This window comes from Coccinella septempunctata, chromosome X, assembly GCF_907165205.1.
Source record: "Coccinella septempunctata chromosome X, icCocSept1.1, whole genome shotgun sequence".
Lineage (NCBI taxonomy): Eukaryota > Metazoa > Arthropoda > Insecta > Coleoptera > Coccinellidae > Coccinella > Coccinella septempunctata.
In genome coordinates this window covers 19,654,813-19,670,142 of record NC_058198.1, presented here as the reverse complement: position 1 = coordinate 19,670,142, position 15,330 = coordinate 19,654,813, and the positions used below count along the sequence as shown (strand labels likewise).

Below are 15,330 nucleotides of genomic sequence, written 5' to 3'. Positions count from 1 at the left end.
TTATGTTATAAAAAACACCAGTGATAGTTCCTACATATACATTTCTACCTATATTTTTGGGACAACGGTACAAAACCTTATAATAATTCAGATTATTAACATATTTAACATTGTGATAGAATACTGTGATTGTGATTAATTTTGCAGGGAAATAAAAGTAAAAAACCCTGGTCTTGGTTTTACAATTTCTTTAGAATTGTGTTTTCATTATTTAAATATACACTTTCAATTAATGAAAGAACTCGGATACTGCTCATAATTTTTGAAAAAGATTGACAGCTGTTCGTAAGGGAGAACATGCTTTTCGTTTCGATATTATTATCCGACTGACAGGATCGCTCACATAACATGATTTTTCATAAAATTTGGAAGCTAATTTATCTATGTGATCCTCAATGGTCACAATTCCAGTAGAATCGTGGAGAGTCACTATTCTTGTATATTTGTTTTCATTCAAGATCATTCCCAATATTTGGTTCTGGAATTTCTGCAATTAAAGGTGTTGGTTTTAAGTGACACCAGGCAGGTGCAGAATATGCCATAATTGGTCGAATTAACGAAGTATAGATGATTTTGTGGTTCCAACTTACTGTTTTTGTACAATAGAGAATGTAGATATTTTTCCGCCGCGTAGGCTTTTCCCACTGAGTTTTCGATGTTTTGTGAAAATTTAGTCTTGAATCAAGTTCCATTCCTAGATATTTCACGGATTCTTTTTGTTCAATTTTCTGGCCATTAATTTTGGGAGCATTGATTAAGTTTTTATCATTAACCCAAATAGACCTGGAATGTTTTTTTTGTCAATTTTAAAAATGAATATTTTCTAGTACAGCTTACATGGAGAATTTTCATAATTCCTCTGTTATTGTGTACTTATTGTTCACAAAAAATTCGGTGTGTTCTTTTAAAGGAACAGTAGGTTTTTAAGGAAGTTAATTTTATTGCGTAATAAATGAACACAAACTATTGAATTATAGTGTATGATAACTATAAAAGCTTTCTTTTGGGCTGTAAGGCTATTTTACACTTTATGCATATAAGTAATGAATTTTTATGGCACACCCCACAACGTGTTTGTTTATTCTGGTAAACAATCAAGTGGTCTAGTCTCTCATATCTTGAAGATTCGTGTAAACTCTTTGAGTGCTTTGATGGTCCTGTTTTCGTTGTTTTTCTATGAGTTTTCAGCAATCCTGTTGCAATACTTCTTTTAAATGATAGCTGATCTAGTTTACTACTATTTGTGCGATTCAGCTGCCAAGCGTTTTGAAGGGCCATGTCCAAGCAGTGGGCAAAAAGTGGGGAATACCACTTCATTCCTCTTATCGAAATACAATTCAAAGCCATATTTTGGTCTAATCTGTCCACTCCTCCCATATTTTCATTATAGTGTTGAATGAGTTTGGGTTGGTCAATGTGAATATATTTTTTTTTACGTGATATATTCTCACTCTATTGGGTGGCAGTAAAGTCAAGAAATTTGAAGCTGCAGAATAACATTAGTATCATTCCACTTACAAACAATTATTGACTCATTTGCTAACTTGATAGACATTTTCCCTCTGTCATATTTTTTGAATGATTTAGAATTTTCAATCGCACTATTCCGTATTCTCTTGTTCTTTATTGTACCTGTTCCTTTCAAGTTTCTCATTTCTAATTCTTTTAGAAGTGGAAGCGATGTGAAGAAGTTATCGAAAAATAAATGGTACGGCTACTCTTGAATTTCTTTCAACACATCGGCATATCGTAGGATAACACTTGCTCCCAACCCCAAATATTTGTATTTTTCTTCCACAACTGTGGAAGCTCCTTGATATGGATCGAACCAGATGATATAACTAGATTTCGTGGCGCCAACCCATAACTTATATCCCAACGAATGGGTTTTCCGCGAATAAATTGTTTGCAGCTGTGACGTCCATAGTAAGACACCATTGCTTCATCAATACTATGACATTGTTTACCGGCGTGAACCTAGCAGATCGTTTCTGGGAGACCGTTTGATGGAAACACCCGAACGCCGTGTCCAGTGGCGTGCGAAGCGTAGGTCAAATTTATGCTGGAATAAGGCCGATTCACATAGCTAATGAAAAAGAGGATCCTAGATTTGATGGAATGTGACTGATTCTTGGGAATTCCACGTAATTCCGTTATTGTCGACGGGGTTTATATCCACCATTAAATGTTCAAAATTCGATATCTCGCAAACCGTTAATCGGCGCAAAAAGAGATTCGACATATACAATCCTTACACGAATGTAATTATTCTCTAAAAATTTCATCCACTTCGCTTGGGATCTAGGGGATGAATTTCCACCCTTAAATGTTCAAAATTCGATATCTCGGAAACCGTTGATCGGCCCATAAAGACATTCGACATATACAATCCTTACACGAATGCGATTATTCTCTGAAAATTTAATCCACTTGCCTTGGGATCTAGGGGTTGAATTTCCACCCTCAAATGTTCAAAATTCGATATCTCGGAAACCGTTAATCTGCTCATAAAGACATTCGACATATACAATTCTTACACGAATGCGATTATTCCCTGAAAATTTCATCCACTTCCCTTGGGATCTAGGGGGTGAATTTCCACCCTTAAATGTTCAAAATTCGATATCTCGGAAACCGTTCATCGGCGCATTAAAATATTCAGCACATAAAATTCTTATAGGGATGCGATTATTCTCTGGACCTTGCTAGACAACCCCAAGGCCGACCGACCAGAGAGGCGTACTGCCCTAATCGATAAGGAACTGCAACGAACATCCATTGCAATAGTTGCCTTAAGCGGGACACGCTTCTCGGACGAAGGTAGCTTGGTAGAACATGCTTATACTTTTTTCTGGAAGGGCTTGCCAGAAGGCCAAATCAGACAACATGGTGTAGGTTTTGCCATTAGAAACGACCTGGCCGCCAAACTAACCGAAAATCCAGTTGGCATCTCAGAACGTTTAATGACCCTACGCTTTCCTGCAGCAAACAACACGTTTGTGAACATCATTGCAGTATACGCACCCACTTTGAATTCCTCTGACAACTCAAAGGACACTTTCTACGAATCACTCGTTGCTACATTAAGTAAAATCCCAAAACGGGAACGAATTATCCTCCTTGAAGACTTCAACGCCAGAGTGGGCAGATGTCAAGACTCAGAACTATGGCCGGGAATAATAGGGAAACACGGCACAGATAGCATTAATTCGAACGGAGAACGTCTGCTGGCTCTTTGTGCAGAACACAATCTTTGTATAACGAACACCTTCTTTATTACGAGACCCAATTCAAGGGGGACCTGGCGCCACCCGCGCTCAGGGCATTGGCATACTGTTGACTATGTGATCGTGAGAAGAAAAGATCTCAAAGAGGTGTTGGTCACTAAACCCAGAGCAGATCTGGAGTGCTGGACTGATCATAGGCTGGTAATCTCGAGAATGAAGATCTCAATGCTCCCAAAATACCAACGCAGGCCAAAATTACTAAGAGAGCGCCTTCAAATCTCCAAACTACAAAACCCTTCTACAGAGAAAAGCTTCACAGCTGCCGTCAAAGAAAGCCTAACACCATTGGATTATGACGAAGACATTGAGAGTCATTGGCTTCGCTTCAAATCATCTCTAACAAATTCAGCGAAAGAAATACTGGGCACAGAACGCTCCCGAAAATCCCCAGAATGGTTCGCCGACAAAGAAACTCATATCGCACCCCTTCTGGAGGCAAAACACAAAGCGATGAAAACAGCAATTAACAAGCCTGGCGATTTTGCAGCCCAAAAATGTTTTAATATCATAAAACGCGAGGTCCGTCAAGAAATAAGAAAAATCAAGGACAGCTGGTGGAAAGAAAAAGCTAGGGAAATACAAGCTTACGCCGATAACCATGATTATTCATAACCATTATTCATTAGTTTGTAAAGATTCTTTTCAAAATCGTTCGAGGCCTTCATTCTAAGCTCGGTATTGAGATCAATATAAGATTTACGCCATGCTGATTGTTTGAATTTTAATACCCTATGGATTTTAGTGAGAACCATTCCGTTTTCTAAGGTCTGTTTCAAATTTCTATAATGTAAAATATATTTCTTCTTATCATATAATGTTGTTAACAATTTAGGTAATTTTGAACCTGGAGGTACTCGATTTTCCGGACAAAATGGTAAATCTGAATGTATATCATGTAGGTGTTTTGGATATTCCAGATCAACTTCTAAAAAATACCCTTCTGGAGCATTATCTGGAATTTGTATCACATCAATATTAGTGTTAGTCCACTCAAATTCATCATATGGAAGAAACTGACTCATTGCCAACCATAGAGATTATTTACATCAAAGTAAATTATATATGATGATAACTTTTCAGAATCAAATGTAGTCATATACTTATTATTTGCCTTCGCATATCGATTAGAACACTGACTTATTCCACCTCTTATACTCTCTTCAATAATTATATCATATCGATATCCTTGATAATTTGTAATTTCATTGATGTATATTTCAACATACAATCAAACGTAAACCCCGGGAGTGTATAATACCAAGCTGGATCTAATCCATAAGTTGTATGACAACTTACACGAAATTGTTCAAATATATCAGCTAGTAAAAGGACATCTGTTTTAAGATATAAATTGGAATAGTCTAATAAATTTTTACAATCAAAAATGGACCAGACTTGTTGAGCATGTGAATATTCCTCATCAGTTATATCTTCATCATTCAATTTATTATAAAATTTTTCTCTAGATGGGAGTGTAGTCTCTGTCAATTTTTCAATACTATCAATGTAATCATAGGGATAAATACCTTTTCTAGTAAGCAATTTATAGTGTTTAGCAGTTAAATTTGGAAAATGTGAGTATAAATTAATGAATGAGTCAGGTTTCAAGTAGGTTGCTAACTTTTCAAGAGATGATTCCATAAATCGAATACTATTTTGGCGGTATGTGCTGGGGTGAGTTCACGCTATTTGAAGAAATGCGTGCTCTTAGGGTGATTGTTTCGTCCCACTGCTAGGGTCGGACTCATCAGGTAGGTTAATGAACCCTAGCAGCTACCTACCACAATCGCCGAAGCAGCGTAGTTTGTGCCTGCTATAAACGCCGGTTACGTCGAGGGTATAGACTTGTGCGTCGCCGGTGGCGCCATCGTTTGGCGTATGCTGCACCGCAATAGACGTATATGCTACCCTGTGATCGCAACGGTCGTGCGCAGTGATGCCATCGTTTGGCCACCCTTGGTACCACCATGGTGAGATGAAGTATTCTTCTACCATGGGTACAACTACGCCGCCACAACACTCCCCCACCAGCGGCGCTGACTGGGGAAGCGATGCGATACGGTAGGCAGGGTACCGCCGTTTACGAAGATGGGAAAGGGCGTCTAGAGTAGCGTCAGAAATACCAGAGATGGGAGCGTGCATTGTGAGCGAGCTATTGTCTCAACCGGTCTGGCCTTCTGGGATACGTCGTTAAGACGGCCCTCCCTCATCACGTCGGGGTCACCACTTTGGCGGTATGTGCTGGGGTGAGTTCACGCTATTTGAAGAAATGCGTGCTCTTGGGGTGATTGTTTCGTCCCACTGCTAGGGTCGGACTCATTAGGTAGGTTAATGAACCCTAGCAGCTACCTACGACAATCGCCGAAGCAGCGTAGTTTGTGCCTGCTATAAACGCCGGTTACGTCGAGGGTATAGAGTTGTGCGTCGCCGGTGGCGCCATCGTTTGGCGTATGCTGCACCGCAATAGACGTATATGCTACCCTGTGATCGCAACCGTCGTGCGCAGTGATGCCATCGTTTGGCCACCCTTGGTACCACCATGGTGAGATGAAGTATTCTTCTACCATGGGTACAACTACGCCGCCACACTATCAATAAACCTATATTTAATTTGATGTCCCTCAAGATGAACTGTGAACGAAATATACTTTTCTTTATTCAATGGTAACACTGATATCTTAGCAAATTGAGAAAAATTTCTTATTAAGAAATGAGAGTCATAACCGCTTAAATTGTGGAAGACAACTGGTATCATAAATGATTTTTTATATTGTAAATTACATATCTTATGAGCCTGTCCTCTTATTTCACCCGTGAAATGATCATGATCTATTACAGATTCATCTCCAGCAGTAAATGACCTCTCACATATATGGCACAAATCAGACATTCCATTTTTCGGATATGATTTCATAGGTTTTATGTTCTTTATTTCAATATTCAATTTATTTGCTATCATCTCTAATTCATCATTGAACCATTTCATACAATTTTCACCAGTATAACTGTTATAAAATGATTGAGATGAATCATGATTACATTTTAAGTAATAACCCACACTCATATATATAGGTATATGCTCCTGATACTTAAATGACTTTGAAAATGTAGTTGAAGATGAATTATGTTTCTTCAAATATGATTCAAAATCCGCATAAATTATATATGGAACTTTTTGTTTGTATACATAATTTTTGAATTCAATATGTGAATCAATAGGAAATTTGATCAATGAGGGATCATGTTTCATGCAATATTTCTTATGCTCATTTAAATTGTTTTCAGTGAGGAAATAGTTTAAACACAGGTCACAAATATACTTTTTCTTCGTATTTTTCGAAAGTTTTGAGGAAACAAGGCGAGATAAATTTTTGATTAGCACATAATGATATTTAATGGGTGTATCATCATGATCGTCATAATCAATTTCGCTATTTTCAGGAACGTATTTATCCTGAATGAGAAGTAAGTTGAAAAAATTCTATAGTCTTGCCGATTCCAAAGAAACGTAATGTGGAGCAGCTCAGTGACTTGCGACCAATCAGCATATTGCCTGCTGTCTCTAAAATATTCGAGAAGGTCCTGTATCACCAGATGATTGAACATCTAAATAAGTTTGAAGTGCTTCCTGAGTTCCAATCGGGTTTTCGTAGCGGTTATAGTTGTACCACTGCTCTTCTCAAGATAAGTGACGATATTTTATTGAATTCGGATAGGGGTCTAGTTACAGCGCTGGTCTTATTAGATTACACTAAAGCATTTGATATGATCTCGCACGATTTGCTCATTGCTGTAATTTCTTTCGTGGGATTCTCTGATAGCTCAGTTTTACTTCTTAAAAGCTATCTTTTTAATAGATCCCAGCGTGTAAAAATCGATGGTTCACTATCTGGTCCTTTGCCTATATCTGTGGGTGTACCTCAGGGGTCCTTACTGGGTCCCCTGCTTTTTATCATTTATACTTTCATGTTTTGGAAGTTCCTTAAATTCTGTAACGCCCATTTTTATGCTGATGATGCTCAACTTTACCTCAGTTTTGATGCTGGCGATGTTGATGAAGGGGTTCGAAGAATAAATCATGATCTTGCGACCATCCAAGAGATATCAGAGCAACACAATCTTTTGGTTAACCCTAGCAAATCTTGTGCCATACTTTTCGGGAATCAGTCTACGTGTGATAGGTTGAGTCGGGATGTTCATTTTTTCATTGGGGGTGATGAGAGTCCTATTGTGAAGAGCGTTCGTAACCTTGGTCTGATAATGGACAATTCTTTCCGTTATAGGTTGCATATTGCGAGCTGCATTAGGCGTTCTCTCTACGCCTTGAGGTTGATCTATCCTCACCGTAGTAATAATAATAATAATAATAATAAGTTTATTCACCAATATATAACATGTATTATTTTAGTGCCATTTGATATTACACATATATAAAACGAAAAGTATGTTAGCCCTTTTTTCCCCTCAATGAGGCAAATAAACTGAATAACCCATAATAACCCTTCGGTTGTGCATGGGTTGGTTGTCTGTTTATTTCCCGAGTTCCCTATAATGCTACACAGTATATATTATTCTTATGGCTGAGTGAAAAGTGTTAACAATAATAATAAAATTAACATATCAAACACAAATGAGTGGATTCTCATGTAAAGACACTCTATGGTCAACTCCAAAATCATCCCTTCATACAACTGGGGGGTTTATGATCGCATGTACTGTATCTCGGTCCAAAGATCTTATGTATGATTTAATTTTACTTCGCATCAGTCTCACAGAGTTTACTTCAAAGGTATACTTCTTATATACTTCCGGTATCGTATTGAATATTCGTCTGGCCTGATACATCAAGGAACGCTGGCCCAACGCCTTTTTCATTCTATCTACTTGAATAAACAGTTCAGCTTTATTCCTAGTTTCATATTGATGGTCGACCTTCTTCATTAAATATTTATTCTTATACAAATACATTAATGTGTTGTACATATAGAGCTGCCGGATGTCCAGTAGGCCCGATTCCCTGAACAGAGCTCTGGATGGATAGGTGTTCTCCTTTTTGAACATTATTTTCAAAATTTTCTTCTGGAGAACTTCAAGCTTCTTCAGATGGATTGGCAGTGCTGCACCCCAGCTGAGTATACCGTATTGTAGACGAGCTTCGACGAAGGCATAATAAAGTACTCTTAAATAATTGATGTCCAGGAATGTTCTCATGTATTTGAACTTATACAAAAGCGGTCTTATCGTTCTTACCATATTATCAACATGAACATTCCATCTCAAGTGGGAGTCTAACGTGACTCCCAGATATTTATGTGCTGATTTGGAGCGTATCTCAACCACTTTACCATCAATTGAGAGTGTTAGTTTAACATAACCTGGTAGGCTGTTTCTATAGCATGTAAACGGCAAGAAGAAAGTTTTTTCTATATTCACCGTCAAGCTTTGATGGCTGAACCAGTTAAAAACGTTTATAAGATCACTTTCTGCCCTGTTCTTCAGCTCGTCCCAGCTGTCCGCTGTATATACAATCGCTGTGTCGTCCGCGAAGCTAACTATGCAGCCAGTAGTGTACGAGTTCAGTAAATTATTTACGTATACTAAAAACAGCAATGGGCCTAGTATTGTACCCTGAGGTATGCCAACCTTGATCTTTCTTTGTTCACTGGCCTCACCATCAACCACTACCTCCTGTATCCGATCTTTAAGATAATTTTTAAGTAGTGCCAATTCATTTCCACGTATACCCACCTCCTCCAAACGCTCCAACAACTCCGAGTGGCACACCGTGTCGAAGGCTTTAGCCAGGTCAAGAAAGACACAGAGAGTTGGAGTGGCGTTGTCGACCGATTTGAAAACTGTCTCCAGAAGGCTAGCCATTGCATCATTTTTGAGGTATTTCGTCATTCTGATATTTATTGCCTTCTAGTAGTGCCTTGCCTATTGAGGTAAAGAAGACTGTTTGTGACTCCCTGGTGTTATCAAATTTTAATTATTGCTCACAGGTATTTTTCTCCTGTTTGGATCAGGCAACCTTGGACTCAATACAAAGGATTCAAAATTCTTGCTTGAGATTCATTTTCGGAATTCGCAAATTTGAGCGCATTAGCCACAAATTGGTGGATGTCAGGTGGTTGAATATGCGTAACAGATTTTTGGTGGGAGCTTTAGTTTGCTACCATCGCATTTTATTGTCTCGTAAGCCATCGTATCTGTATCGAAAGATAACCTTCAGGTCTGACGTCCATAATCTAAACACGCGCAGTAGAGGACTTATATCCCCCCCTTCTCATAGGTTGTCTCTATTTGAGAGATCTTTCAGTTTCTCAATTTATAAGTATTTTAACAAATATATAGGTAGTTCGCTTGTTAATTTATCCGTGTCATCCTTCAGAGCTAAGATCAGAGATACAGTTTATAGAGATCAGTGCAGTCAGAATAATCAGTGATTTCTTCATATATGGCACTTCTACAAGTATATAATATTTTTAGAGTTGGAATATCTGCTTCTAAATACTTTTTTTTTTCTTTTTTTTTATTTTATTTGTATTTTTGATAATTTTGTCTTGAATTGTATTGCCAATTATTTTTTGTTTGTTTATATTTTCTATCAGGGTTTGAGTGGAAGAGCAGGGGTGGCTAAGCTTGCTTTGCGACCATCTGAACTCCGCCCTGGGATTTTCTATTGATAATACTGAGTTTATTATTATTTACTATTTTGTTTGAAATAAAGTCATTATTATTATTATTATTATTAAATGTCTATCGAAATTTATTTGTGTGGATATACGTGTAGGCACAACCTCGAATTTATTCTTATTCAATTGTAGCGAAAAAATATTCACTGATAAATTATTAATTTTCTCGAATTTATGAATATCTCTAATGCTCATTGGAAATTTTATATCTTGACAACTAAGAACATTTTTGAAATATGGATAAGATTTCACACGATCACAATTTTTCTCTCTAGGATGAAGTCCAGCAACAATACTCCAAGCGAAACAAGCATTATCATAATATTTGATATTTATACAAGCCTTTCGACGTTTGATCTCATCGGGCAACTCAATATATGAGCTACCATTCCCCATTTCAAATTTATTAATATTAACCTCAAGTGATATAATAGAATGAAGTGCGTAACCGCTGTCTTTTTCTTGAAATTCTTCTAATTTTTTGAAGATTTTATCTAATATGAGCTCTGATAAAAGTCGGTCAAGATCGCAACCAGAATCAACAATGAAATTTTCTGATTTAAAGTATTTGAAATCTAGTATTTCAGAATCTCCAGATTTTTTTATGAACTCACCACAAAAAGTTGTATTCCAGAATAATTACTACGTTGGATTTTTTAGAATTTTATTTAAGCATCAATATAAATCTCATTCGATATCTAGCATACAACTGACGGGCCTGACTCCGTCTTATTGAACATTACCATCATTGGAACATGTGGTGTTTCTCAGATAACGAATTCATACATTCAATACATAACACCCTTCCCACCTATTCCTTTGAAAGGAATGAAACTTCAAAACAAAAAAAATAAACATTTCCGAAAATTATAATAATACTAACAGTTTTTGTGAAACAATTTTCTTACTTTTTCTTTATTCATAGACAAGCCTTTCAGGCGGTCTTGCATTACGTTTAGGTCTACGCCTGGTACTTGATTCGGAAGCAAGCCCATCCGGAGAATCATCAGGAACATTTTGGGAAACTAAGGATTTTTCTAATTCACTTTCGGAAATCTCCGAATTTGAATTTTCATCCGTTGTAACATCCAATGCCTCCGCTCGATCCTTAGGAATTTGCAAACAGTTTGAACTGGTAGCACTTGATATGAATTTATTACGTTCTACTAATTGATTAATATGTCGTTTCCACTTAGCATAATTGAGTTCAGGAATCTCACAAAGAAAAACACACTTGCCTAATTGCTTTTTTATAATCGCGGAAATCCAACGCTGTGACTTACTTCGATAATCTCTTACAAGTACATGTTGACCTATTTTGAATTTACCCGCTCTATCTTTCCCCCCGCAATATTGAGTTTGTTTCAGTTGTTTCTCTTTTACATTTTTCTTTAAGTTTACATCCGGTTTCATTATATCAAATCTTGTACGCAAATTTCGACCAAACATGAGAAAGGCGGGCGCAACACCCGTTGTTGAGTGAGGAACATTCCTATAATCAAAAAGAAACGCGTTCAAAACTTTATTTATATCTCTTTCATCACTTTGATCTAAAGCTTTCTTAAGGGCACTCTTCATAGTTCTGACGCAGTTTTCTGCAGCTCCATTTGATTGTGGATAAAAGGGAGGAGAAGTTACATGTTCAATATTGTACCGCCTAAGAAACATTTCAAATTCTTGACTAACAAAATTTTTTGCATTGTCTGATACAAGGCATTTAGGTAAACCAAAACGACAAAAGGTACCCATTAAAGCCTTTTCCGTGAAACTTGAACTCATGCTTTTGGTAGGAAAAACTTCCACCCATTTCGAATGTGAATCGATAATTATTAGAAAATACAAATTTTGAAAATAAAAATAATCAATATGTACCCTCGAAAAAACCTCCTCTGGCCATGGCCAAGGTCTAAGTATATTTTCTGGAGGATTCGTTTTATTCATTGCACAACTATCACAACTAGCCGACAATTTTTCTATGTCATCATTGATACCAGGCCAAAAAAAATGAGATCTAGCCATATTCTTCATTTTTACTACACCTAAATGAGTAGAATGCAATTGAAGCAACATAGATTTCCGCAAGGAAAGAGGAATAATGATTCGGTTATTCCATAGCAAAACACCATCTTCTAGAGTCAATTGGTTTCTGATCATAAAAAATCGTTTGTACTCATCATTTTTCTTTGCGAATTTAGGCCAACCATTTTTAACAAAGTTTGCGATTTTAGACAATTGTGGATCAAATCGTGTTTTCAGTTTAATTAACTCAAAATTCATGTTCACATCACTATTCTGAAAATAATTTAAATAATTCACATCAACATTATCAATAGGCTCTGAATAATTAATTGGTAACCGGGATAGAAAATCAGCAACATTTCTCTCGGATTTAATGAACTCAACATCATACTGATAGTTCGATAGGAAAACAGCCCACCTCCTCAGTCTATTTGCGGAAAATTGAGGGATTCCCTTTGCCGGATTGAAAATGGACATTAATGGTTTATTGTCTGTCACTAAAGTGAACTTCCTTCCAAACAAATATTGGTTAAATTTACTTATACCAAAAATAATCGCTAATCCTTCCCGTTCAATCTGGCTGTAGTTCCTTTCAGCAGATGATAAAGTGCGTGATGCATAAGAAATGACCCGTTCTCCACCCGTATTATCAACCTGTGAAATCATAGCTCCTAAACCAACTGGGCTAGCATCAGTTGTTAGTTTAATTGGCAACTTTACATCAAAATGTGATAGAACTTTATTTGACATTAATATTTTTTTAACTATAGAGAACGCTTCATCGCATTTTCTATTCCACATGAATTTAGAATTTTTTTTTAGAAGATCATGTAACGGACTCAAAATAGTTGCCAAATTTGGAACAAATTTTCCGTAATAGTTTATTATACCTAAAATCGATTTCAATTCTGTTACTGATTTAGGAATTGGTGCTTCTTTTATAGCCTGAATCTTTTCATCATTCGCATGAATACCATCCTCACTAATTGTGTACCCCAGATATTGAACTACCCTTTCATTAAATGAACATTTCTCTATAGACACTTTCAATCCGGAATTTTCCATAATATTTAGGACTCGAAATAAACGCTCATCATGTTCAGCTTGATTCTTTCCGCTTATTAGTAAATCGTCAACAAAAACTTTTACACCTGGTATACCGCTAAAAAGCACTGTCATCAATTTCTGAAATTTAGCACACGCCGGAGCTACTCCGAAAGGTAATCGCAAATAACGAAAGAGACCTTTATGAGTACTTATTGTAACTAACTCTTGCGATTCTTCCTCTAATTCAACCTGATTGTATGCATGTGATAAATCTATTTTAGAAAAAATTACTGATCCTCCTAGTTCGGCCAGAATATCGTCAACAAGTGGAAGAGGAAACTGATCAACCTCGAGGTGGGGATTGATCGTTATTTTAAAATCACCACAAATTCGTACTGAACCATCTTTTTTGAGTACAGGTACTATAGGGGAGGCCCATCTCGAATAATCAACCTGTTTCAATACCCCCAACTCGATGAGTCTATCAATCTCCTTCTCCACCTTTTCTTTGATACCGTAAGGCAAGGGTCTGGCTTTAATGAATTTTGGTGATATATCTGCATCTTTCAATTTCAGTGATAATTTTTCTTTATTGAAACACCCCAATCCAGGTGAAAACACGTGTGAGAATTTCTTTTTTAAGTCTTCTGTTGAGGTAAAAAAATGAAATGAACTCGAAATTTTCAAACCAAACATGTACATAAAATCCCGACCCAAAATAGGAGGTCCACCGTTTTTGATAACGTAAATATCTAACCACTTTATGATATTCCTGAATCTAATTTTTAGTTTGCAAACACCCGCCGGAAACATTTTATCGCCATTGTAAAAATACAAGCTACGTTCAGCTTTGCTCAATGAATATTTACGCAAGTTATTCAACCAAAAAGAATATGAAACTGCAGATACACTTGCTCCCGAATCCAGTTGAAACCTATGTTTGAATTCATCAATATAAACATGAACGAAAAAAGGTTCATTGAATTGGTTGATTGATTTTGTATCTGTCAAATTAAAAAAATCATCTTTGACTTCTATAAAATTCTGAAATCTTTTTGGACCATTTCTTTGATGTTCCCTATTGGGACATAATCTCGCTAAATGACCTACTTCATTACATACATTACATGTATAATCCTTAAACCTACAATCACTGGTGAAATGGTTGCGTCGACCGCAAACTGTACACTTTTTCCGCCGATTCTGGACGCCACTTCCTGACGCACCACTATCACTCATCACACTGCGATTCTGCGCTGTTGATGGCGTTCTTGGATGCTGAGAAATATGGTGTAAGCCTGGTTCAATTTTAACTTCCTCCATACATGAATTTTTCTGGGCCGCCATTTTGCTGGATGCAATGGTGATGACGTCACTGAAACTGCATGTAATTTTCTCTTCGAATAATCTATCTTGAATGGGTCCTTTTTCGAAACCAATTATAAAACGATCTCGTAGAACCCAGTCATAAACAGTGCTGCCAAATTCACATTGTCCGGCCAAACTTCTTACTCTAGCAGCCCAGTTAGCTACTGTCTCGTGGGCATCCATTGCTGAATTATAAAATTTATAGCGAGCTGCAAACGGTGACAAAGAGCTCTTAAAATGCTCATCAAATATGGACGTTAACTCATTATATTGCTTATTTTCTGGAACGACTGGCATGCATAAATTATACATCAGTTTGTAGGCCTCTTCATTCAGCGAATTCAGAAGAATCGCCCGTTTCTTTTCATCATCTTCAATACCATTCGCTTTGAAATAACTCTCCAAACGGCGATTATAAATTGTCCAATCACTATGAATATCATATTCACGTAATGCACCAAGCTTATCAGACATCTTGAACTCACTAATCGACTTTTATCCTCGTCGCCAATGTAATATCTTCCAGAATAATTACTACGTTGGATTTTTTAGAATTTTATTTAAGCATCAATATAAATCTCATTCGATATCTAGCATACAACTGACGGGCCTGACTCCGTCTTATTGAACATTACCATCATTGGAACATGTGGTGTTTCTCAGATAACGAATTCATACATTCAATACATAACAATTTTAATCATATTCAGTTTTTTCAATAGATTTTTCAATCTTCTTTTAATGAGAACAATGGCATCTACGAAAAACTTATTTATTTCAATATGTTTCAGATTTATAATAACTCCAGTTCTGACTCTACCAGTAAAGGTTGATTGAACATCTTCCCACTTTACCCTACGAGAACGTCTATTCCGTAAATCACCCCCCTTTTTAGATGAAACCATTCGTTGTAA

The 15,330-nt window shown here is 36.8% G+C and overlaps 2 protein-coding genes across 2 annotated transcripts; both read right to left on the bottom strand.

Moving 5' to 3' along the window:
* Nucleotides 1–3,889: 3,889 nt before the first annotated feature.
* Nucleotides 3,890–6,344, bottom strand: LOC123322317. The gene is made up of 3 exons (XM_044910260.1): nucleotides 5,880–6,344; nucleotides 4,664–4,942; nucleotides 3,890–4,239 (listed from the first exon to the last, which is right to left on the bottom strand). Exons 1-3 carry the CDS (start codon nucleotides 6,271–6,273, stop codon nucleotides 3,890–3,892), a joined length of 1,023 nt encoding a protein of 340 aa, XP_044766195.1. The 5' UTR covers nucleotides 6,274–6,344.
* Nucleotides 6,345–13,193: 6,849 nt separating this feature from the next.
* On the bottom strand, nucleotides 13,194–14,890 carry LOC123322316. Its single transcript, XM_044910258.1, has 3 exons — nucleotides 14,197–14,890; nucleotides 13,272–13,605; nucleotides 13,194–13,209 (listed from the first exon to the last, which is right to left on the bottom strand). Exons 1-3 carry the CDS (start codon nucleotides 14,888–14,890, stop codon nucleotides 13,194–13,196), a joined length of 1,044 nt encoding a protein of 347 aa, XP_044766193.1.
* Nucleotides 14,891–15,330: the final 440 nt, after the last annotated feature.

Coding starts and splice junctions, on each gene's coding strand:
- LOC123322317 (XM_044910260.1), bottom strand. CDS start 6,273: ATGAAATGGTTCAATGATGAATTAGAGATGATAGCAAATAAATTGAAT. Junction 4,943..5,879: donor AATTAAATATAGGTTTATTG/ATAGTGTGGCGG, acceptor CATACCGCCAAA/ATAGTATTCGATTTATGGAA. Junction 4,240..4,663: donor AGTCTGGTCCATTTTTGATT/GTAAAAATTTAT, acceptor TACAAATTCCAG/ATAATGCTCCAGAAGGGTAT.
- LOC123322316 (XM_044910258.1), bottom strand. CDS start 14,890: ATGTCTGATAAGCTTGGTGCATTACGTGAATATGATATTCATAGTGAT. Junction 13,606..14,196: donor CAACCATTTCACCAGTGATT/GTAGGTTTAAGG, acceptor TGAAAGATGCAG/ATATATCACCAAAATTCATT.